The 26,304-nt window shown below is 41.7% G+C and overlaps 1 protein-coding gene across 7 annotated transcripts in view; it reads right to left on the bottom strand.

The window, feature by feature from the left end:
* Positions 1-335: 335 nt before the first annotated feature.
* Positions 336-26,304, bottom strand: part of GPM6B (glycoprotein M6B) — a 106,925-nt gene continuing 80,956 nt past the window's right edge. For 2 of the 7 annotated variants that reach the window (XM_064708287.1, XM_064708277.1), the window contains exons 2-8: positions 25,057-25,176; positions 14,286-14,472; positions 10,758-10,914; positions 7,481-7,652; positions 5,538-5,611; positions 5,163-5,228; positions 336-2,869 (exon numbers count right to left, since the gene is read on the bottom strand). In XM_064708287.1, the coding sequence (XP_064564357.1) occupies positions 2,720-2,869; positions 5,163-5,228; positions 5,538-5,611; positions 7,481-7,652; positions 10,758-10,914; positions 14,286-14,472; positions 25,057-25,176 (926 nt within the window). In that variant the 3' untranslated portion in view covers positions 336-2,719. Of the gene's footprint in view, positions 4,495-5,162; positions 5,229-5,537; positions 5,612-7,480; positions 7,653-10,757; positions 10,915-14,285; positions 14,473-25,056; positions 25,177-26,304 lie in introns of all 7 variants that reach the window. The other 5 variants (XM_064708337.1, XM_064708327.1, XM_064708315.1 and 2 more) reach the window with 3 other exon arrangements.

Raw genomic sequence — 26,304 nt, 5'->3', positions numbered from 1 at the left:
GGAACAGAAACTGATCAGTATGTTTGGGTAGATTTGTGTTGACTGAATTCCTCTAAATTTTGTCAATTTTGCCAACCCCCGCCCCCCAGTCCCTTCTGCAAATGGTTCAAAGTGTGGATGAAAGGAAGAAAAAATTCCCTCATCATCACCTGATTTAAAGGTGTCCCGTGGAGGCACTTGGCTCACACAGCTTCAGAGCACTGAGTGTGACAGACCCAAAATAAGGTGTCCCTTCTGCTGCACAGCAGGGGCAGGAGCCACTTTCAAAAGCAGCCCCTCTCATGTATCACCTCGTTGGTATTAACCAGCCCAGAATGGAGAGATTAAAATAAAAATGCTATTTAACTCATCTTTATTTAAGCTTTGTATTTTGTAGGTAGATTATAGGCAAGATCATTAAACTTTATTTACAGTATAAAATACAGTAGTTTTTATCAATGAAGTAAGTTTGGGTGGCAGCATATATTACAACTTGCACTGCATTTGAGGCTGCTCATCTTGACCTAACTACAAGAACATGAAGCCAAGTTTGACAGAATTTAGGGGCAAAAAACCAAAGTTCTGTCTTAAATTCGCTGGATGTTTAAATACAATGTACCAAAACTGTGACAGATACAAGCTTTGCTTTTTGAAATGGAGCTAAAATGTGCTGTGGTGGTTACTCTGATTTTGCATACTGCTTAATTTGCTATTGCAGCCACTCTGGCCTTTACAGAATTTCCAAGTGACTGAAAATTTCTGGATGTTGGGAAGGGGTAGTGCTTGTTGCATTATGCTGGCCTGGAACAACTACCACTACTGCATGCTGCACACAGCTGCTGCTGCAGCTGCACCTGCAGAGCTGCACTGCCCATGCAGGAGGGCAGGGAGCTCTGGAACAGAACGTGTTTCACCTCAGATAGAGACATAAAGCCTAGAGATGCACTGCCATGGAGTAGCTGTAGGTCTGGGTTCAAATAAGCATACACAAGTGTTGTCTATTATCTACAAATATTTATTTTAACACTTGGATGTAACTACAGGAAGCCCTTGGCACTGATAGAAAATATTGATTCACTGTTAGGTTACAAAAATTTATACATAGCAAAATTTAATGCTCTTTACATAAAAATATTAGACTACTTAAACAAAACTTCAAAAACTCCCAGTAATAGCTACACTGAATTAGAAAAGAATTAGGCTTTAAGACACTGCCTCCATTATTACCCTTATGCAAACACTGGGCTAGAACATCACCTGCATTGCTGTAGAAATGTCTCCTTCATGCAACAGGTAAGAACATACACTAGGCTATTTTGTCATATTTGCTCTACATCAATCAACTTTGCCCCTTTTTTGAAACTGTCAAATTAGACTTCAATAGTTAACAAAAGAAATTATATTTGATGTTAATACCCCCCCCAAAAAATGCCTTTTCTCTTAATACTGATTTGAAGGAATTTGTGCTTCCTTTGATGTATATTCAGCAAACAGTCAAAACTACCAAACCACACGTCAGCTTAGCAGGGGTATGACTTGAATGTTTAATTTTTTTTCAAATGAATGATGTACTTTTACTTTCCCCCCCAACATTTATATATATATATATATATATATCATATAGAACAAACACCAAATATACCATCACTAATACTCAAGATATCACTGAATGCTTCTGAAAAAAAACATTAATTAGAAGGCAGACTTCTATGGGAAATGACTTTAAAATGGCACCAGTTTGTTTGTTGTTTTTTTTTTCTGAACACCACGTTTTCTTAGTGTGCTAATTAATTTGTAAAAAGGAAAACACATAAGCACTGACTATAAATTTGCTAAGCACCAAGATAGAGAAAGGTGGACATCCTGTATTATTTTTATGGCTGCAAATTTTATTGTTTGTGTAAAACTCTGCAAACTTTCTCATCCGCTCATTTGGAATTGTCAGATCAGTGTCATTTTAATAAGGTAACACTTTCACTTACTTAAAATGTAGGATAATGGTCTCCTGCCACTATATAAATGCTACAACATTTATAGAAAATAAATATTAAGGCAAAGCTGACATTTATTTTCAAAGAAGGGGATCATTATCCAGATCCAGGGGTCTACATTCCGTTAAATAGTTAATAAAAGGATTAGAACTTGGGAGATCTGCTCGCCCCTCAGGTGAGCACAGGGATGCCTCATGTGGCAGTGTGTGGCACAGGAGTGCAGCTGCTCCCATGGCCCAGGTGTGGGTGCTCCCAAACAGCCCCCCTGCACCACCTGGGAGCTGCTGCAGCTGTGCCATCACACACACACACAGGAGCTCCTCTCTCTCAGGAATCCCAGCTGGGCACGGGTTCCTTTGGGAGTGCTCACTCACACACCCTGCACTGCCTGAGGTCTGCACAGATCACTGCCTGCTCAGCCGGGGCACCCGCCACTGGCTTGTGCAGGGCGTCATGCTCCAAAACAAGTCAAATGTTAAACACCAAGTCTCAAAGAAGAATAATTTGGTCCCTTTTTGTAAAGTGTTGCCTTTTAAAATGCCTGGAATAAACCCTCCATTCTCTTTTAGAAAGGATGGAAGATTACCAATGGGACGATTTCCCTAAAAAAGTTTTCCAGGAGCTGGAATGTGAAGCTTTTACACTTCTCTCTAATTTCGTTTGCTAGACACACATCTGTACTGCAGAGCAGCTATTTGCTGATTTGTCAGAGCTACAGAACTCTTCTGCTGAATTACTGTGGCAAACATTTATGTGTAAGAATTGAGTTGCTCTTTTGACCGAGACTGGATATCCTGAAGCTCCTGCTCTTCTTTTGCTTTGATATCTTGGTAGGCCTGCATTTTGCTTGCATCCTTTAAGTAGGCCCAGTTAGAAGACAGTATCATGAGGAAGTGGATCTGGAAGAGAAGGGTGAGCATGATGGCGAGTGAGCATGTCAAGAGGCAAAGCAAGCTGCTAGTCAGATTAATAGACGCTCTTTAAAACAACAACCATAAAAATAGTTATTCTACGTTAATAAGCATTCTGTTATTAAAACAAGCACAGAGGCTATTTTTCAAAGATCTCTAGAATTTGGCATGCTAATAATTCAGTTGGTTATTCACAATTTAGAGAAAGTTAGTACAACAGTATTAAAATGAGCTACAGAGTTGTACGGGTCAATTAAAATGCAGAATGGGGGGAAGCAGGAACAAACAGTTTTGTACGTGGCAGTATACGGAATCTGTAAACTACGAGGTGCTCAGAAGAACTGCTCTCTAAGGTCGTGGTGCTTATGCATATCCAAGCCCAGAGCCCGGCAGGTCTTTTCCCCCAACAAGCAGATGAGAATTCCACCCTCCCCCTGGAAGAAAACCTGAAACTGTGAACTGTTTTATTCACTCAAACAAGGCTACATTAACACATCGAAAAATTAAACATCAAAACATGAATCCAAAACTAAGCAAAAGCATGCAATGTCTGGGTTAAGAAGTCTTAATCCTGCATTTTTATAGCTACATTTTAAACTTCCATTGTCCAACCTCAGGTGAAGAGTTGTGTATAGCAAACGGTTCTCTTTTTTAAATTATTATGTGTTTGTTTTTCTAGTTTGTGCATTCGTCTCTTGCCAACTTCTTTTACCCATACTTCATGCAAAAACATCTACATCTGAAAACATTGATTCACTTCTCCTTCTTTTTCCCCCCAACACTGTGAAAAGGTCCCTGTGATCTATGCATGGTTTTGCTTCCTGTGCAGTCATACTTACATTTTGAGATCTGGCTACTGAGAAATCAGTTACTAAAGTGCAGCCATACAAGAGCAGAAGCTATTTATATGCTGTTTCTTACTAGTTCAGGGTCCAAAAGAAAGAATGTGATTGTTTTACGCAGAGCTAAGACAAGGATTTATTTTCTTAGAGAAAGAGTATCATTTGGCATGCACTTAAGAGAAAATAATTGATTTCATCATCCATGGAATCACTTGGAAATACAAGCAAATTAATAATACCTGGGCTTCTAACCTCTGCCAACACAGACTGGCACTACTTTATTATTCCTTTCTTTCACACCATATATATTTTGCATGCTTAGGGGCATTTGTATTTGGCGTTCGTGGCAAAGAATAAATTAATGCATCTGACCCTGAACTGTTCCAGTATTTGTTTGAGATGACTGTTAGAAATCAAGTGGAGACCTGAAATGAAAACATCCCTTTTTCAGAAGGATGCTTTATAAACACCCCTACAGTAACTGAATCCTCTCAACATGAAAAAATAGCCAGATCTCATCCACATCATAGTTCATATACAAGAAGTCATTTCATTAATCTGATAAGCTAAACGATGCTTACTGAAGCTATTTACAATTACTGTAACAAAATCCAAAAGCTAGACTTTTAGTCTAGGGTGTCAGTGGTATTTCAAGCTACGCAATGCAGCTTTTTACTGGGCTTATACAATTTAGAATTTAGTGCAGCAATCTTCCCGACTCTTAAACTTCAAAACAGCATAGTTATATGTAGTAGCCATCATGTAGATCAGCTGGTGGAAGAGAACAAAATACAGGAGAGTAAGATACAACAAGGTGACGGCTCAAGCCCACTTGGGCAACTCTCGATACTTTTACAACAGATGTTACTCTGAGCTCCTTCCAGGGTGAAGATGCAAATAAATAAACCTGCCATTTCTCTGGGGAGGATAACCCAGCTCAAGCCCTAAGGCCATTTTGTCAGCCAGTTGTGAGTGCTACAGCAGCCTTGGCTGGCACAGGGTTAGAAGCTGGCCACTAAAGGAAGCGTTAGGCATAGGAACCGCTACCTGAACGGGCACTGCAGGGTTGGACCAATCTGCCTGGCTCCAGGCAAAGGAAACCAAGAGGTTATAAGCAGCTGATCAAATAAACTACAAAAATGAAAATAAATAGTGGAAATAAAAGCAGAAATAGTGGATAGAAGTAGGATTTTGAAAGGACATGCAAATCATTTTTTCCTAAGTATGGGGGAGGCGGGTTAAGGTGACTTCCTAAAGCAAAAGTTGGGGACCTGCTGACTTGAGATGACCAAACCACAGCAGCAAATAATGGTGATTACAGCTCACCCCCCTTCATGTCTAGTATCACTACCTTTAATATATACAAAATTTAATCTTAAAGCATCTTAAGCCTAAAATTAACATTTTTTAATGACAAAACAACAAAAAATACTACCCACCAATGCTATGACAGTGGCACCAGCTCCAGCACAAGCCACAATGAACAGGTGGTAAGACATGTAGAACTAGAGAAAAAAACATGTTTAAAACATTGAAGTAATTCATTAGGAATAGTATAAAATGCACTTCAAGTGTCCTAGAAAATAAAGATAATAAAACTATCTTTCTAGTATGGTAGCAAAGCTTTAGAAAATAAAAGTGTGAAAATAATTTTCTTTTTTTTGGATGATGTAACAATTACTTCATTGTTACAATTAAAGCAATCTCTTTATACTACTAGCATGAGTTCTCTCCAAAAACATCAATCAGTTATTTATTACATGGAGCCCAAGTGACTTGTAGGCAAAAGCTGCACACAAGTTACATTTCTGTACCTCATTCGTGTTGCAGATGTTCTCTAAAATTGGGCCACAGGCTTTGCCAGGTACAGCATTCCAAGGAATAATACCTGAAACACCACAGAAAAGAAACCACTAATTTTAGCAATCAACACAGGCTTTCTCTTCTCATCTTTTTCACCCACTTGCCAGTTGTGTTCCCATTCTGGGCGTCCGTGCGTTGACCAGAACAGCTTGGAGCTGGCAGCAGAAACTCAAACAACTCCCTCAGGTTGTGCCTTCTCCTCACACTGAGGAATGCTGCTAAGGAATGTTCTCAGATGTGGTTTTCCCATCTGGCAGCCTAGCAGTTGGTTGGCTTTTTGCACTTTGGGTCGAGTTGCACACTCTGCCTACTCCCCCCACTCAGCACAGAAGAGAGAATCTGCACCTCGGAGGTACTTGGCACCTTTCAGGGTAGCACTTACTAGATGAGGTTCCACTTGAACCAGAAACTACTGTGGAAGGGTGTGAATACAGAGCTAGAGGGAAAAATTACAGGATTTTTTTCTGGTTTAGTTCCAATAAGTTAAAAACATCAAGTGAACACTGCCACAAGAAAGTTCAGTCTGCTGCACCTCATATACTCCCAATGACTTTTCTTACATGATTTCAAGTCTGAAAAGTCAACAGAATCTAGCAGATTTAAAATAACATAAACTTTTAGGCCAGTAACAAATGTAAAGCTTAAGCAAAACCTATTTGAATTAAGAGAAACCCAGTTTATTTTCCCATAAAACTTTGCATTTCAAGCCAGCTGGTTGGAATTAGCAACTCTATATGTGGCAGGTCATTGAAATGATCTCAGGATGGCATGGCTTTCAAAATAATTTTACAGGATTTTCTTCCAAGTCAGTTTCTTCTCTGCAACTGCTACATACAATTTCAGCCTTTTAGCTATTGCTTCCACCCAAAAATGTGTGGGAAGTTCAGTGACACATGTTGTCTGTTAGGGAGCTGCTCTCTCCCATCACACACTGAAACCCAAATGGTTTTACTGCTCAGGGGAACAGTACAACCCCATCCAGCACTAATGCAGCTGCAAAACAACCAGGAAAAGCAGGAAGGTGGAGGAGCACATCTCCCTTCACTCCTGGGCTTTGCTGCTGAAGAAAATGTCTTCATTTTGCTGTGAGCTGCTAAAATAGAATGTATATGTTTAACTGATTTGAAGACTTGATTTTAAAATTAGTGTGTCATTTCTTCTACTGTACTTACCTGGACAGGAGAGCAAAGCCAAACTTTCTTACTTTTTCAACTTTGAATCCATTTTCTCAGCTTTGAATGACTTAGTCCAAAGAAAGAAACATTCCTAGAAAATGCTAGCTAGAATGAAGCCAAAGGTAATGGTGACATAAGATCTTCTACACAAGGGAAGCTGAAATTATAAACTTCAAGAAAAACTCACCTTAAGACATGAAAAGCCTGACCTTATTTTAAATTATTGTCCCAGCTCCTTCAGATTTCTGTGTGTCATCAGAAAGCAGTATTAACTCATTATTAGTTATGGCAGACTTTTAACTGCAGGTTTTTGGTTTTTTAACTGAAAGTAATTGTCAGTGCAACATTCAGACATTTACTTCATCTTGAAATGTAAAACAGTTTTCTGAAAGAACAGAATATATGCATATGGGTTCAAAACCTACAATCAGGTTATCTATTTCTCAGCACTGTGTCCAAGCAGTTTATTTTAGGGCTGATCTAATATTACAGTATTGGAAGCTGCTACAAAATCATTTCAGATAAGTGACTTGTCAGTTCAGTTAAATTGATTGCATCTGGAAAGAGATCAGTGTAATGTGAATTAATTAGAAAAGTAATAGCACACTCAGAGATAGAAGATGCTTTTGCATTTGATTCGTCTGATAAGGCTGAGACAGAACTACTGCAGCCAGACCGAGGAGGATGGATAAAGGATGCAATCAGGATTGAAGCGGTACCGTATTGCCTGATGTCCACGCAGATCTGGTCCCCTGGAACTGTCACATTGCTCTGGAAAGATTTGATGACTTCACAAGTTGACCAGATGTTATAGAACATAAAGACAGGCACAGCGGAGAAGCCGAAGACCCCGAGCCAGGCCACTCCAAGCACATAGGTGAGGAAAACAAACTGGGCAGAGAAAACACAAACACTTTGTGTTTATCTTTGAAAAGACTACTTAAATTTTCCTTCAAAATGTTTCAAAGTAATCTTAAGCATTCTTTCAGAATTCAAGTGAGAAAGCATTTGATTTTCAAGCACACAAAATCAGTATTCTCATTGCTTACAAATACTTTGGTAGTTTAAGTGCTACAGAGAAAGTAATTCAGACATTTCCTTTTTCATCAGCCTGCTTGAGTAAACAGATTGCCCTCATGTGAAAGAGCAGCCCATTGATTTCTCAAGATTCTCAGCTAAGCAGGGATGCTGGTTGTAGGCTAAAACCAATAAATTCCAACAAAAATCAATTTAAGGGTTTTTTTTTAAATTAACTGTAACATACTAGCATTTCTATACAACTTGCAAATCAAAACCATGCAGTGAATCAATGTTCACAGAGCTCCCCCACACTCCCTGATGTATTGAAATCAATTGGGAATGTAACATTTGAAAATACCTATTTTTGCAAACATACCATGACTGTTAAGAGTAGATCAGAAGGATTCAATTGGTCTCATACTCACTGCCAAGCAGAAAATGAATTACTTCACTTTAGAAAATCATGGATTTATCCACTAAAATTTGCTGGTTTGGTTTTGCTCTTTGAAAAAAACCTGCTACATTACACGCATTTTCTTCGGTTAGATTAAAAGATGTGACACTGATTGCTTTTCCCTTCCCTTTTCCCTCCTCTTCAAAGTGTTATGGTGAAACAGTAGCTCTGGCATCAGTTCCCAGCTCCCTCCTCCTGGTGAGACCAGGATTTGGATCCCACTTGGAAGGTGGGGGAATGCAGTTACATCTCTGGGCTCTCTTTTCCCTGTTAGCTGTGGCTGTTCTCTCTCAGCTACAGTGGGCTGGAAAGGCTTCACTTTCAGTAAAGCACTGGAGCCCTACTACCTTAAAATTTGTGTGCCAGAGGACAACAGCAAGGATGGGAAAGGCTCTCATGGGGAGGATTCTCAGCCTGACCCAGAACAAAGGACTGAACTAATGCTGCAGTGCTGGAAGTCTGCATCCCCACAGGGATTTTTTCCAGAATAATCCTACAAGTATTTGAGCAAAAGCTGAACAGCTGGTTAGGTTTCAGTCAAGGGAGGTGGTGTGTGGGGAGGTGGAAGTTCTTGCAAAACTGTGGCCCATAAAACCCCAGGTAAACTTTAATTTATAGACAACTCCACTGGAATACCCTATTTCATATTAGATAGCACCATACACCAGACCTGTGTGTTTTGTGTGAGAATTGAAAATCCTCCCTTTGGATTTTGGGAAGGACCAAAGGTTAAAGGATTTCTGTAGATACATTACAAATAAAACATGAGTTTGCATATGTGTATGTGGAAGTGTGCATGAGAGGAAGTGCACAAAGCCTTTAAATCCTAAAATAGCCAGGAAAAAAATATACTCACTCTCACATTTAATGTGATAACTGTGGGAAATGGCTATTCTGCATTTTCAGTGCCAACACAAATAATTCAGGGAAGATGGAAGTCTGTCTTCTGTAGCAACCATATGCAAGATGGGACTGCCTTTCAGGACTTTGCTCAGTAAGGTAATGAAAGAAGGAGTAGAGGAGCTCTTGATCAAAATGGCAAAAGGTCACTGTATGTCCAAAAGCCTGTTGCCTGTACCCAGCTGCAGTCACTAGTCTGTTAAACATTTTGTGTCCTCACAAATCTTGTTCTAGCCCTAAGGTTTTACACAGCAGCACACAGGCACTTTTCCTGTCACCACCAAATATTAATGCAGCTTATTACAGCTCCAAGCCATTCCTCAGCTGGTAAAATCTCTCCTTCATTGTACGGACAAATATGGACAAACATGAAAACACATTTTTCTGCCCTATTTCCATGTGTCACACTGGTATTTGTATAAGCAGCTGACAGTCATGTGCCTGCAACTACTCAACTGCCCAAGCAATTGTCTGCACTGATGAGATGCATGGATGTGCATGTTTCTACTTTATTTTGGATCTTTTTAAAACACTGCTTTAGATCTAATTTTGCTCCTTGGTGAAGACCATACTTGCTGGGAAAAAAACTGAGCAAATAGCCACTAAACTGGGAAATTATCAGATGCCTTATTTTTATTAGCTCTTGAAAGATTCAGTAAGTGCCCAACAGCACAGTGGAAAATTGCTAGCTCTCATGAAAATAAACATGCATCTCTTTTGTATTTAACCAGCTGAAAGTACATATTTTTTAAGTTCAGGATATATACTGTATATTAAAATGCAACAATCACATCAAAAGCCTCTTCTCTTTTCACCCACACTTTCCCGTGGGCGATCTGTCATACTGCTTAGCTTCCTCCATAACTACGAGCTTTGAATTCAGATTTTCAGTAATAGCTTTGAAATCTTCTCTCAGAAACATAGTTATGGCTGTTCTTGCAGAGTGTGCCCTTGGGGACAATGTGGGTGAGAATCTGAGGTTTTATTTTTAGTTAAACTTTGCTTACAATTTTGTTCTAACACAGAAGTATGCTGAAGAGAAGATGGCTGGTAACTTCAGGGCTTTGCGAAAAAGCCTTGCTATTCTATCTGTCTGCCTTTTGCCATCTGCAAATCAATACTTGATTCAAGTGCAAAGATGTTGTGAAGCTTCATTCATTCATTACTGTTTGTTGAAGGATCCAGACACTCAAGTACAATTGACTATGGAAGTCAGAGCCATTACAGTTTGATATTTAAATAGCTCTGCAAACCACAGCCATTTTACAGTCTGCCTTTAAGCATCACTCAAGTGTTCCATGTTGAAAAGCACGAATTTCATTTTGGCTCACATTAAGTGTTTTAAAATTAGCAATCTCCTCAGTTTACTTTAGACCAGTGGGTTCAGCTTTATGACAGGGGAGACCATGGCAGCCCTCACCCAGCCCATCTGAAGCATTTTGATTTAACCAAGCAGCCTTGGAAGTTGAGATAAGAACCAAGACATGGATTGACCTTGATCACATACAAGGAATTAAACAAAGAAGGCAGCAACATCCTGTTATTCAAAACCCAGGAATCAACCTGAACCCAACAGGTTTTAGGCAGCAAAGACTGATGTTCCCATTCCTGATCCCACTCACCATTCCACTGATGCAGCGGCCACAGGCTGTTGTTTTGAACTCTCCATGCAGCTCCTTCACAGCACTTGTTGTATAAAAACCTTCCGCCAAAAGGATTATGCCATATAAGAAGAAAAACGATGCAATGCCATAAATTACATACTGCATTAGCTGTATTCTAAAATGGAAAAGAAAGAAATAATATAATTAGATTTCAGTCCTATAAAAACAAAGTCAGTCCTCTCAAATTATAATAAATGAGAGACAACTCCTAGAAACAAAGTTCAATGCTCCTCAGCATTTGAAGCAAGCAGACTGCAGGAAAACACTGGTACAACTGTGCCCCTTCCCAGGTGAGCAATCCTGATGTGCATAAGTCTGCAGCCACCTGAGCATCCCCTGTTGGTGCTGCAGTCCTTGCACTGACTGGTGTTAGTCACCATGTTACAGCTGCAATTTCACACCTCCACTGTGGAGCTTTTCCTTTTTCCTCTTACTGCTCCTAACTTCGGAATGGCTGACAGGGACAATGCAGGGCTTTGAAGTGGCAAAGCCTGGAGCTGCACCCCTGACTGAACTACCAGGCTCTGTGGTCATTCCTTTGGCTTAGGGAAAGGAAGCAGTCCCTGAAATTCACCATTTCCACCTGTGAAATCCAATTAACTTAAGTTTGCAAAAATTTCTGAATTCAGCAATATTTTATATTTGATATAAAGTTCAGCAAACATGCAGTGACTTCTCCCGAGGCTGCCCTACTGCCTGAAAGAGTAGTTCCCAGTGAGCTGGTAGTTTCAGTGCTTTAAGTCACAGAAGTGTTGAGTGTCTCAAAATGTTTGTTGGTGTTGTTTTTAATGGAAGAGTTATTTAGGAAATGCTTCTGTTTTAGGTACTCTGGAACCACTCAGAGGAAGATCATCTCAGGGCACATGGTATAAGCACTTCCCTCAGATGTTATTTGAGAAAGTTCTTGATTTCTTAAAAATCTACCATCTGCAATGACACTCTAACAGTATTTTTCCTTTAGCTAAAATAGGTAGATGAAAAGAATAATTTCTAAATATTATCAATCAGATTCTGTATCCAAAGCTAATTATTTTGGAGGACCAGAATTCCAGATCTTCCATACAACATTTCAGGTCTTCAAAAGTCATTTTTTGTTATTAGCACGATTTCTCTGGAACTTCTTAAAATTAATTTGATTGTTGGGATGGTTATTTTTGATGAAGTTATTCATAGAACGAAGAGGTTAATTTTATACATCCACACTACCAGTTTTCTGAGGATAAGTATGCTTTACTCAAGATATTTTTTCTGATTCTTGCCATTCTCCACCAAGTAGCTGCTGGAATAGATCTCCAAAGAGTATCTGAATGTTTTAGCTTAAGGAAAATTGATGACTACCATTTATATAGTTAAATGTTACCGTTGTATCAAAATAGGATATTGCTCATTTAAAACTTTATGTGGGAAGTGTTATCTTTGTTTTCCAAACTGATTAAAAATAACTGGATAAATCTGTTACATATATGCTGTAAGGAACAAAAAAATTAATTCAGGATTTGAGAGAGTATAGAAGAAATCATTTCACCATCATTAATAGTCCAGGAGAGATCCAATGCATTCTACCAGAAATCAGTAACAGGAAAAGTGGTTACAAAAGTCTATTCCAAAGGGTGTGTTACTAACTCTTTTTTTTTTTTAATGTTGCTGTAGCCTCAGATTTGCCCCTTTCTAACACCTCTTCTCCCTTCTCACCCCCTTGGCTCCACAGTGGTGAGCCCTGAGCTGCTGTGGTAGGAATTATGCATTTCCCCAGCTGCTGGTGCTGACATGACAAGAAACATTGTCAACAACTCTCCAAAACATAAAACTTGCTGCCTGTGACTGCTGCTTTTGCAATTTCTTCTATTTTGCTCAAATGGAGGCTGATGCAAGCACAGGGTGTTTTGTTACCCAGCTGCTGAAGAACAGCTGCTTACATTTTGTCACTAATTTTGTATAACTGCAGGGCCCTGGTGGCTCATGCCCTGGAGCTGGGGACACACTGCCAGCCACAGCCAGGGACTGAGTGTGGGCAGTGCTGGAAGGGGGGACCCAGTGGGGAGCAGCCCCAGAGCAGGTCAGGGTACAGAGGGTCCTGTGGACAGGGGAAGCCCTGAAATGGTGCTGTGGACCAGCCCCAGTGCCCAGAGGGCATGCAGCAAACTGGCAGGTCTATGCCTGCAAGCACACACAGGGAATCAGGGAGAACAGAAATTAAAAAGAAAGTAAGAATTAAGTGTGCTGCACAGGGCCCTGATATCAGAGTCTTCAATATCACCTGTCTGGCTTGCTGCCTGTGCACTCCTGTATGAACCATGCCCACTGTGCTCATCCCCTCATCACAGCCACACATGGCCAGGCTGGCTGCTGGACATGGGACCTGAGGCAGCACTCCAGGCCTTCCTCTCACCTCACAGAGAAGCCTTGGGAACATAAATGACCCAAATATTTCACCTGTGGTTATATCCAAAGGCTACATTTGCAGATCTTTCCACTTTTTCTCTCCTTTTTCTCCTCTACTAGTCCAGCTTCTTCTGAAGAGGGATGGTCAGAACCATGCTTCTTTGTTATTCCTGATATCCCTTACAACTGTATGTCATCAACAAAAACTAATCTACTCTTAAAATAAAATTGTTACCCCTTGTTCTGTTACAACAGGCCCTGCTACAAGTCGCTCTTCAGCTCTCTTGTAGGTCCCTTTAGGTGTTGGAAGGTTACTCTAAAGTCTCCCCAGAGCTTTCTCTTCTCCAGGCTAAACAGCCCCAGCTCCCAGCCTGTCTTCACAGAAGAGGTGCTCCAGCCCCCATACCATCTTGGTGGCCTCCTTTGGAGTCACTCCAACAGGTCCATGTCCTTCCTGTGTTGAGCACACCCAGAGCTGGGTGCAGCACTCCAGGTGGGGTCTGACCCGAGCAGAGGGGCAGGAACACCTCCCTCACCCTGCTGGTCACACTGCTTTGGATGCAGCCCAGGATAAAACTGGCTTCCTGGGCTGCAAGTGCACATTTCTTACTCAAGTTCAGTTTTTCATCCAAGACCACCCCCAAGTCCTTCTTGGCAGGGCTGCTCTCAATCCCTTCATGTGTCAGCATGTATTGATACTGGGCATTGCCCTGACCAGGTGCAGCACCTTGCACTTGCTGCTGGTGAGCAGCATGAGGCTCACACTGTCCCACTCCTCAAGGCTTTCAAGGTCCCTCTGGGTGCCATCCTTCCCTTCACGTAAGCAAAGTGCATCACTCAGCTTGGGTGCCGTCTCCAAAACAGCTGGGGATGCACTCCATTCCACTGTCTGATACTGCTGAAGATATTACATAGTGCTGGTCCCAGGATAAGCAGATACCAGGACCCTTTGACTCTTTGCACGTGAACACCAGTAAAAGACCAAGCGCCATTACAAAAACAAGCAACCTAATACTGAGGGATGGAGACTGAGGTTTGAATCCATCTCTGCTTGTTTAGCATGAGGGTGTTATGATGAATAATGGGACTGGGAGGCATACTTACACTTCACTCAGCAAAGCATGGTCACTGGCAGTCGTGGAGAAGTGCTGCTCGAGGATAGACACGGTTCCCGTGAGCGCCACGTGGCCGCAGCCACAAAACAACGCTACCCCCGAGAAGCAGAGAATGGTTGCCACGAGTGAAGCATATGGCACTCCTCCTAGGCACTTAATGCAACATTCAAAGCAACCTAAGCAGAAGAGAGAAAGCAAAAGAAATGTCATGAGCAAAAAGCAAATTATGAGGAAAAGAATATTCGTCCTCCACTTGGTAAAAGCCAGAGGGAATAAAAGGCCCAGGCATTGACATGCTAAGCAAAAAATCTATAGGTGGTACAAGACAGAATCACCCTCTAAAGCAGTGACCTACAGATCTGTTGGTATGGACTCAAAGCCCAGAAAGTGGGCTGAGTGCTTCTGTCTTTACAGGATCAAGAGGAGATCGATGAGACAGACTATGAAATGGAAAAAGCAAAAAAATCACTGTCTAAAGTGATCCATTGCAATTCAGCTGCTCATCTAGAGCTCACCATGTTTCAGCTTTACTAATGGCACCTATGCTGGCAGCACTCTGGGAGCTAGACAGGCAACTACTCAAGACAAGGAAGCCTTTTGGAAGAGCAGGAGATGATTTGGACTTTCATTAGAAGATGAATACATTTAGGTCCACAAAACTTAGCTACACCATGCTCTTCCAGTACTTCCAAATTTCCTTTTTATATAAATTCACATGATATTATAGGGATACAGATACTTTTACAACAGAACAATTGAATGGAGTCTAAAGAGTAACAATTTTTGTCAAGGGCAGATGCATGAAGCTGTACTACATAGACAGTACATTTCCATCTTTTTATAGGATACACTGGATTTACAGTGATCCCTGAATACAGTTTGCAGTATCACGATCAAGTGAAATGCATTGTTTAACTGGTCTGAGTTAACAAAACATCCCCCCCAGAGCTGCTATTTGTATGAACACTGCAATAAGGAGGTTGCAGCTGAATTGCCAGGTTTGTTCCAACTGCGTGGCCTGAAAACCCATCTGCTTACAAAGCTGGGAAATGCAAATCGGAAACAAACGCAGCTTTTAACTGCGCTGTAATGGTAATGGCAATCCATAGCAATTCATTACTTCAGGGTGATGGCATTAAGCTGTCCCCATTAATGTGCATTTCATACAACTGCAAAGAACACAAGCCATTAAGACAACGCTTAATGGAGCGGCCAGCGTCGCAGGACAGCCACTGCTGCTATGGCAAGGCGCTGCATGGACAAAGCATTGGAAGGCAAGGAGACAGCTGGCAAATGAGGACATCACATCTTCCCACCCAAAAAATTCCTCACAAAGATCAGCAAGTCTCCAGCCACCACATGAGGCAAGTTTATTTTTATCCCCCTCCCTTTCCCACTAATGAATGAGTTGCAGAGCAGGCACTTCTGTGAGGCACTGGGGAATAATATGCATCTGATAATTGAAAGATTTCCCATTCCATAAGTGAGAAACTCTTCTTTTAGAGAGTCACTAGCAAATGCCCTACTCAGGCTTAAGCAGCTATCACCATCAAAATTACTTACTTCACTAACTGCAGACAAGATTTGATTGTACAGAAACAAGCCTGGGAAGGTTTTATAGTCAGTCCACAGCTGGAGTCCACTCAGTAGGAACTATCTTCATGACAAAAATACTGCCAAATGAGCAAACACTGCAGCTCGGTAGTGACAGGCCAAACAAAATCCAAATGAACGCTATCAGAGGAAATCATCTCTGGCTTTCATTTTATCACAGAGGTCCAGGGCTCAGTTCAGACAACAAACCTTGCAGAGCAATCCTCTTTGGGGAATCTGCCTGAGAGAGCTCACATGCAAGAGCAGCCACACATGTGAGCCTGGCTCTCCTCCGCAGCATCTGGTCGAAACCTCCCAGAGTTAATCCAAGAAATGCATGCACCTGGTGCAGGATTAGCCATGCAAGATTATCCAAAAGTAACCATGCTCTGACCCAACAGACAACACACTTGTGGTCACAGCACAAAACAAACCACCTTTCGAGCCACACTCCTAAAGCAGGAGACCCAACACCTGATCATTGCTTAGTGTGGAGAGGTTGATCACTTAAATTGTGCTGATCCCACAGACTGCTTTAGTGAAGGATCCCATCAAAGACAGAAAATAAAACAGCTGGAAGCAAAACCAAGAGATTGACAGGATCCAAAAGGAAAGCTGTTGGTTTCAGAAAATGGGAGCAGCCTGACAAAGCTAAAAACTGGTGTAGACTCAGGATTGATGTTTAATACCTCATACTGCCAAGCCAGCTTTCCAGGCCATTGGCAGAACTTTTGCCCTGAGGAGTTTTTTTGGATCCCTTACCCAAACACATGACAGTATCTGCCACTAATCCACAGACCCTCAAACACAAGGTAACAGTGGCAGACCCCCTCTCACCTCTCAGCAACTGGCAGCCACACACATTGTCTTTGTGGCCATACTCTTTGTCTTCCTCTGCAGTCCAAGTAAAAAGGCATCAGATAATTTGGGCAGCCTTCATTTTCTCAGTGCACAACAAAGCCAATGGTATCTTGGCTTTAGACACCCTCAGAGGTGTCTAAAGCAACCACATTATTTTGAACAGAGAAAACTGCCCAAATGTGGAACTGCAGGAACTACTCACCTTGACCCCAAGGCTAAAGCAGGAATCAGAGAGACTTTGGTACACCTGGAAACAGCACACAGCCAGCTTGCAAGCACATGAAGCATCCCAAACCAGCATGTTTCCAAGAGACAGCATCCATCCATACATTGTCATTCTGCACCCAAATTGACAGCAGAGCTGCATGGCCTCCTGCCAGAAGGTAACTAACTGCAGGATGCAACCTCATCTCAGTGCTGGGGCTGCCAGGCCTCCCCCCAGATCCCACTGTGAACACTCTTTATGAGCAGTTTAAAGCCATGCCTAGCCCAAGCAATACAGCCAATTTTTTAATTTTAACACATTTAAGCCTAAAACTGTACTGCTAAGAGCAGCTTTCAAAACTCGCTAAAATTTGAAGCTGATCAAGAACTGAGATACACTTACCAAGCTTCCCAAAGAAGCACTGAAGCAAAGCAGAGGATTTCTGAAAACAATTAAAAAGCTTTCCAGGAAACCTTTATGTTCTCTCTCTGCAACACTAAGTCAGCAAATATCTTCACACAGTACAGCTGAAACCCCAGGAAGATGTTTGCCTAGCTCATGTTCACAAAATAACTTGCTAACACTCTGATGACAACTGCAGGCTGAAGGCCTGTGAACTCAAGCTGACAAAAATAAGTAGCATTAAAATAAGTTCATCTCAAATTTTCTGCTAGTTTTTACTTTCCATATGGCCAAAGTGCCGCACTGTTCAGCTGTATATCCACTTCCAATGAAACAGTGTAAAACTATTTAAATATGAAACTGTACAGCGCAAACACACATCACTGCATCTTCCCTTTCAATGGCCATTTTGTGCAAGGCATCACTAGAACCTTTTGTGCAACTCAGCAGAATAAAAACATTTTTTGTCCTCAGGCTGGTGAGCAGCAGTTGCCATGGAGGCAGGTTAATAACAGCCCAATGATTTGCCCAGAGCTGCCTGTGATCTTGGCTACAGATTTAACACACTCTCAGAAGGAGGCCAGCTAAAACAAAGACTGAGATTATTCTCTAGGGAATGAATGCTATTAAACACACACACACACAAATATTCTTGCTAAAGGACAAAAATAAAGAGAAGAGAAAGAAACAGGAACTGGCTATTCTTTTAATCTCCTGGCAGCTATCAGTCACAGGAAATTGGTAAAGGATGAACCTACATATGTACATAAATCGGCAATTGGTTGCTTAATGTATGATGAACAATTATACAATCTGCTCAGCACTGTACAGCCTACTGCATGCATGCAGGGGCTTAGCCATTCAATTTCCCGTGCCAAATGGTGATTGTGTGGCTAAACCTCCTTTGGTACTTTAAGTACAGCTTTAAGATTTAAACTCAGAATGGCAAGGTAATAGAGAATTAATGGAAAATGGTCTTTAAATAAAAAGAAAAAAGAAGCAGTTCTCACACAGTACCTTATCCTATTAAGGTCAAATCTGTGTTTTGGAAATTACAAAAGACAATGCAATAGGATCAGGTAGCTTCCTTGAGTATTCCTAGGGCTTGCTCTAGGAACATAACACATCAGTTCTTGAAGCCCAGACTTGAAAAGCTGAGACAGGTTGATGTTCACAAAGCTCTCCCTCAAAGCAAAGCATGGAAAACATGCTGTAAAGAAAGAATATTCACACCTCTTGGAAAGAAAACCAGCCTATTGTCTAATGTTCCACACACCTCCTAGGCTGAACTAGTGCCTCAATGCATCTCAGGTTCTAACCACCGGCCCATAGTCAGGGTCACTATGGAACAAAATAACACAGAGCCAAGAAAACCTGAAAGGAACTTTGAAAAGTTTTCAATTTCAGGGAGCTAAACCTCCAGGATCCTGTAGCTGTTAGTTCCCACTTTCTTTTCCTTAGAAGTTTGGTTTCTTCCTCTCCCATGAAAAATAAAAGCAATGGGCATCATTTTCTCCTCGTCACTTACTTCCTGTAATTGTGTAACACATTTTTAGAAATGCTGGCATGTCAGACACCAGCCCAGTTAATACACAGCAGAAATTGCACTTCATGTTCCACCACAGAACCACAATCTCTGTTGGCTTCAGCACCACAGCTCAGGGAGCACATGGGGCGGAACTGTTCTGACAAAAGGAAGGTTGCAAGAAATCCAAGGGGAAAAAAGCACCAGATAAGACCTTAAATGAAAGCACTAGATAACATCTTAAATGCAGCCATAGAACTAAATCGGGCTCATTATTACACATCCACAGGAGCCTAGTGTTGGTAGCATCACTCCCAATTCACAAATAAATGTAAGAGGACAACTCAGTACTTGACATTTACCTCCTGCTTTCCCCAGTGTGGAAGACTACCCAATAGCAAGCATGAATAATACCCTTGGAGGCCTAAACCACCACGGATTTTTGTCAGAAAATGAACTTTATGTCAATGAAAGCAACTGTCAATTTTACTGTCTGCCACCCACCGTATGTTTGAAAATTTCCATTCTGAATGGCTTATGCATGCTAGGATGTACATTTTCCTACCTGCTGCATGATAGGCAGCCACAGGAGAATCAGTGAGCAATGTGGGAATAGGCTAATACTTCAGAAGTAAAATTGGAATTTACCTCTTTCTTCTCTGCATGAGACTAAGCCAGTATAAGGTAACTCCTCACATCTGTCACCCACACCTGCCGCCAAGGGTCAGTGGTAACAACACAATAAGATAAAATATTTCATCTTACAAGCGTAAGTTTAACGCCTGTGACAAATTTATCTCCACACTTTAATAAGGGACTAAATTGAAAAGGCTCAGCATTAAATCACATGGAAGTCTCTGTCCACACTCTATCCTTACTCATTCCTCTTCTTCTCAAATTTTGCTGATTTACAAAACATGACACAAAGCAAAAACTGCTGTTACTATTTAGAATAAATGTTCACTCACCACTGGATTAACATTAAACAGATTAAATAAGCAATGAACTCAAATAGCGAAAATCCTTTCTTCTCTTCCCACAAACCACTTATGGCTCTTCCACAGAAACTTCCTTTCATTATTTCCTAATTTTGCCTTTTTGTACTACACAAATAAAAAGTTGTGAAATTAACTTATACTGAAAATTAACTCATAAGAGCCAGAAAACTTAATGTAAATGCACTTTAGTCTAGCCAGATTGATAATCTCCCCAGTGTATCTGCATTCCCCTTTTCCAGGGTTATTAATCAATAACTCCTTCCCAGCCAGCAGAGTCCCTGTGGTGAGGGGACATGACCTTTGGAGAGCACTGCCATCAGGGCTGCCAAGAAGGATCAGACCTGAAATGCAGCAGGAGCACCTCTGTTATCCCTCCAAGTGGCCAGCACAAGATGCTTCTTTCAAGTAAAAACCTGTGAGATCTGGGGTAGCCTGGTCCATCCAGTAAACCTCACCCCAACCTCTACTATTTAAGAGCTACCTGAAGAACAAGTAGCTCCTTTCTGAAGATCATCAGCTTTCATTGTAACTTCTCCAGTTGTTCTCGATACAGATACAAGATATTTGGTTTCAGCACTGTCATACAGCTAGTTCCCCTCTTCTGAGAAGGTATTTATTCTCTGTTATCAGTTAGATGCTTCCATATTCTTGTGCAGATGAGAACTAAAAGTCCTCACACCTCCTGTGCTGGAAACCAACACAGAGAATGCAGGAGAATTGCTGCACACTAAGAATAAGCATCTCACAGCCTGGAGGAACCATTAGCAGACCCTTCTTCAAATCCACAAAGCAAAAGAGTATTGCTGTGGTACTCTATGAGAAACGATATCAAGCGCTTCCTGAATTTGTCTGCAAAAATACAGTAAGCACAGGTTTAAAATCAAGCACTTTTTTTTCTTCTACCATGAGTAACAAAAAACCCCACAAACAAACAAACAAAAAAGCTCAAACAAACCAAACAGCCTTTCAGAAGTTATCAATATTATCTACAGTAAAAGCTATTTTTTTTCTCTCACTAAGGAAAAAATGATGTTCAAACAGGAAAAAGGGCTGTTTCACTATGGCAAGATTTGTTTCTTCTGAATGGTGTTAAATGATGCAGAGAAGACTCTAGGAACAGATAGCAGTAATCATAACCTTTTTGTTTTCTTCCCTCCAAATCTCTTCTTCCCAAATCAGCAGTTCTTACAGGAAAAAAATTGCACTCCCGTTGCTGGACCCAAACCTGTTTCATGCAAAGACAGATTATCCAAATGTGTTTTTACATGCCTTATCTAGTTTACCTTCTTCAGATTCAGTGAAATAAACACACTCCCCATCTGTATCATTCCAACCTCTGCAAGGCTCATTAAGCTCACAGGTGTTCTGAAGTTATCTTTTTCAGGCAGTAAAATCCTCAGAGCAAGAATCACTACATCTATCCTTATTGCAAGTGCCCATCCCAGCTGTTTGCTGTTTGCTGTATGAGAGAAAGGAGTCAGATGTGCACAGGAGGAACACTGCTGCCCCATGAGATGGTGGGATGAGAGTTGCTCTTGTCCAGCTTTATTGCTTTTGGACAGAGGTCAGGCAGGACTTCATTTTATTTCATGTCTTCTCTGTTTTACTTTTGGCCTATGAAATAGTGGAATCCATAGCAGAAGAAAAATACCTAATTTATACCTTGGAAAAGGCCTTACTTCAAACAGGTTTCAGTGGGAATTCTTGAGGGATATTTCTTAGCTCTAAGCTACTTCTGCAGGAAAAAAATTAAGCTGGTGATTTGAAAAATAGACTTCTCACATAAGGGACAGATCAGGCATTATTGATAAATGCTTTGGTGTTATTTCTCCTGGAGACTTGTTCTAGCATTTACTACCCAAAATAACCTTTGGGATTCAGTGCAGCCTGAGCATGTGGAAATGCTCATTGGCATGCAGAGCTCAAAGTTCAAACACATTGCACCAGCATGGGCAGCTTCTGGTCCAAACTGGGGCTGTAACTCTCAGCTGAAACATCAACAACTCACTGCTCAACAGGCCTGAAGACCCTCCCTTCTTTCTGCCTTCCAGCCCTTGCTTCCCTTATTTTTTCCTCCTTGAAGAAACACTTGGGAAGTTCAACACACTGGAACTGCTGCTTCAAAAGGTGCCAGCCCAGGAGATAATTTTGCACAAACTCAAGGCAGAAAGGTAAAAGAGATGAAGTAACAGGCAAACTGCCAAAGATACCTAAATGCCTGAAGGTCTAGACAAGCTCAGTGTAGAAATACAAAGGCACCTAAGCATTTTGGTTTCATGAGTGACTTCCTTAGCTCTGTGGAAATCTTTAAGGACATTGGAGTTTCCTTGATCCAACCATCCTCCACCCCCACCTGTATCTTGGCTGACGTGATTTTGAAAGCCGACTTTTACTTTAATCAAAGGTGAATATCTTACCTGGAAGAATGGAGTTGAAACTCTTAGCTCCACCTTTTAACCAGCTGTAACTCACCTCACCCTCCACCAGCCTTCAGCACCCAGCAGGAGAGCAAGACTTTAGCCTCACTGGATTCCAGCCACCGCTATTGACCGCCTCCCCAGTTGACTCCTCCCTAAGCTATAAAGAAGCAAACAAGAAACACAACCTCTCTCTCCCTAGAGCTCAAAACAGGGCCAAAACTCGTGTGTTTGTGCATTGTGCACGTGTGTGTTTGTGTGTGTATGTATTCCAGCCTGGCAGATCTCAGATTCAGAAGGTAAATTCTCAATTTAAGAGATAACTGAATATGTGAAGATCTTCCCAGACATTCACTCAACTATGGAACAAGAGGAGCAGTGAGAGAACTGAACTGTAACTGTAGAAGTCCTTTGTTCTGCAACAGCTTTCATGCTATTATTTCCCCAGCTGAATCCCCACATTATTTCCAAAACTTGAGCCTGTTTCAGCAAAGGAGCAGTAAGGCGGTTTCAGTGAGATACTCCACCTTCACATGCCCTTATGTGCTCACAGAGCAGCTGAAACACCTCCCAGCATCTGGGGGAAGCAGGTTTCAAAAAGAAAAATAAATTCCATAAAGCAAACAACACCCACACAACCTGGAATTGGGCCTACAGCTAAGCTCATGTTAAACAACCACTGCAAAGTTTCTCTTTCTAGAGAAAAAGATGGGCACTTTGCTTTCTGGGAAAAAAATGTTTTAGCATTTTGAAAGGCTCATTAAGCTTGCAGGTGTTCTGGGGACGTCTTGGCTCCAGCATTGCAGTGAATCTCCCACACTGACTCTTCCCTAGTTGCTCAAGAGCTGGATTCAAGCTTAAATTAGGGAAGTGAGATCATGTTGTACCTGGAGACCCTGGGAGAAGAAGTGAATGCCATGAGGACTGCCACAGAGGAGCCCTCATAGTGATGCCCATTTGGACACTGACAGAGGAGACAAAGGCACCCAAGAAAGCCTGTGGTTTGTCAAGGGAGCAGAGGTTATCTCAGCACAGCAGCCAGTGCCACCCAGCAGTGGGGAGCTGTAGGCCAGTGCTGAAGGGAGGTGTTTTATAGCAGGCATTGGTGTTGGGACTGAAGTGACATCTTCCCTGCAAGCTAAGGGAATAAAGACCAGCATTTTCACAGTGGCTAATCCATCACTGGCAGGTTGGTTTTACTCAAGACCTGTTCAGAGAGGTTTCATTTTTGCCTAAAAGACTTTTAATTTCTTTAAGTGCATTTAAAACATCTTCCCTTGAGCGGGCATTTCTGGGCTTTGGTGGGCATGGGGGGCTTTTCACCATCACCAAGAACCCTTTCACCCTCAACTCCTTCATGACAGGCATATTTACCTTCATGATAGTTCAGAAAGATTCCCAAGGCAGACTGACAAGGGTTCAGTTGCCTAAACAAGGGTTTCTAGCACCATTTTAGGTGCCAGACTCCCAGCTGCTGTAACAGAAGGCTGTGCATCTCTGTGTCCTGGCTCATCTGTGCCAGCACATATGGACATGTCTCATCACTGGGGACAGCTGAAGGGGCCCAAGACCCCGATAACCAGGATCTAGCCTGCTCCTTCCACATCCTTCACAGCTCAGGGAGGCAGCATTCATAATCTACCACTACTCCCTGAAGCGTTTCCTTTGTGTGTAAAATATCCCATGTGTACTAAACGTGAGGCTTGGAAATGTCTTCTAGCAGCCCCAAGCCTGTCACCCAGGTAACTCATCATAAAACATAGTCAAATGAATATTGATACTGAAGACAGATCAAAATTTGTGACCTAAGTATTTTTGGGGAAAAAAAGCCATTTGAAATACATAAACATTTGAATCCTAAAGCACAAGAGTATGAAAATATGATGGGAAGGGGAAGGATGAGGCAGCAAGCTTCGGTGAATATTTCCCTGCATTGCTATTAAAGTCTCTGATGCGGAGGCAGGCCTCTCCAGCAAACAAGCTGTCAAGCAGGCTTCAGTCACTCAGCTCCATAAAGAGAGGAAAATTCTGGATTGAGCTAGCTGCAAAGGCTGTCTCTGAGCATATACACCCCTTGCTGTGCTATCCATCAGTCAGACTGGAATTTTCTAATGTGATCAATCATGGCTTCATTTCAGGTGCTTTTCTGAGATGCTTCAAAACTCAATTCCGCCACAGACCCTTAAAATAAGGCTTCATGAAAAGTAAATAGGATCTTCTTGAGGTCTCAAGCCAGACACTGAAAGGACAGGCATGGAGAATCACCAAACCATTTTTACAGCCTCACCTGAAATCCTCCTCTAGACTCTCACAGATGCATTTAGTGCTTCTAGCAAGGGAAAAATGCAAACCAAACCACAGGATATTGTCTAGGAAGCACAGGCTACCAGTGAGTCAGATTTGCTGTCACTGCTTTAGTGTCATTTCTGCATTTGTGGCTGATAAGTCTGATAGATTCATCCACATAAACCCCCAAACTATTTCATCTCATCCGTAAACAATTTTGAAGCAATTGGGAGCACAGATAAAAGGAAGCTGTCCCTCACACCACACATTGTCTTTCAAGCATTAACAAGGAAATTCAAATTTATGTCAAGTATTCATACAAAAAGAAGTAGACTCCTTACAGCCTTAACAAATAAAACAAGAAAAACAGAGGAACTTTTATCTTAAATTGTTAGGACTACTGCAAAGCATTAAGTTTATGCTACTACCATTTCTGAACTCTTCATTTCCCTTTCACCCAGCCCTTTATTTACCTTGAATCCCCAAAGGACTAATATTGCCTCTCAATGCTGGCACATGATGGTACCGGTGTGGCCTTGAACTCCTGTACATCCAGTGGTACCTGCCAATTTCCATTTCTGGTCTGGTGATCACTGCCAATTTTAGGTGGTAAAAAGTCAGTGTCACCAGCAAGTCTTAGTTCAGTACTTTCAGTCATTTAACTTTAAAAACAAGAGCCCAGAAAAACACATGGTAGTTTCAGAACTGAAACAACATAACCTTACAGACTAAGGGAAGAGATTAGGAGGGATGATCAAGAGGGAAATGCTCACACAGGTGTTAAGAAAGGTTGAATAGCTGAAACTCTACCTAGGATTTGAGTTAAAACACATAAGGAAGGGCCCTCTATTCCTTACCCCCACCCACTCTCATGTATCCCTCTCTTTGTCCATGACAAAAAGCTCTGCTCCAGCAGAAAAGGAAGGTAAAGTCATGGAAAATCACATTACCTGTTTTTTAAAAATACTCTAATGCTGTCAAAGAAAAAGGTTATTGCTTCATGTCAAGGTAGGGCAAACACAGAGGTTTGCACTGATACTTTACTACATTAAAAAAATAATTTTTTTTTTATATCACCTAGGCTTTATTTCACCTAGGCTGTGCTCACATCCAAAAATCTGGACCAAGTGTGTTGAAAATGATTTGTTCCAGGTTCAAGAGCAGTCCTGCTTCTCCTTGTCTTTTCAGAGGAAGCCCAGCAACAAGACCCACACGCAGTAACTCACCTCACCCACTCACACACTCACGGCACACTCACTGGCACTGGGTTTCTGTGCCCCTGAGGAGGCAGGAAACAGCACCAAACCACTTCTGAGCCTACATGTCCCCATTGCTACCACTGTGGCCTTGTCAAAGCTCTCAGGGTGACACTGACAGACCTTTATTCAAAATGCACCAGAGTCCCCCTCTGCAGGGGCTAAATGAGAAAGCAACCATCATTTCTGGCTGAAGCAAATCTAATTCAGCAGCGTTTGGGCACGTGGAGAACCTGAAGGTTGTCATCTACTGTAGACTAGATTACAGACAAATTTCAAGGGGAAGGAGAAGTAGAAATGCCATAAATTTCAAGCCTATGAGAGGCTCAGAAGGTCCTGGACCCAGTCCCTCTCATATGGTTTGGCTGCTTGTGCAATGAGGAGTTTGGCACAGCCACATTTGCATATGTCAAGAAGAGAAAAAAAATCTCAGCCTTGAATCCAAATACTGGATCTAGAGATAAA

This window comes from Zonotrichia leucophrys, chromosome 1 (assembly GCF_028769735.1).
Source record: "Zonotrichia leucophrys gambelii isolate GWCS_2022_RI chromosome 1, RI_Zleu_2.0, whole genome shotgun sequence".
In the NCBI taxonomy this organism is placed as follows: Eukaryota; Metazoa; Chordata; class Aves; order Passeriformes; family Passerellidae; genus Zonotrichia; species Zonotrichia leucophrys.
The sequence above is the reverse complement of the archived record's forward strand: the minus strand, read 5'-3'. Positions and strand labels throughout refer to the sequence as shown.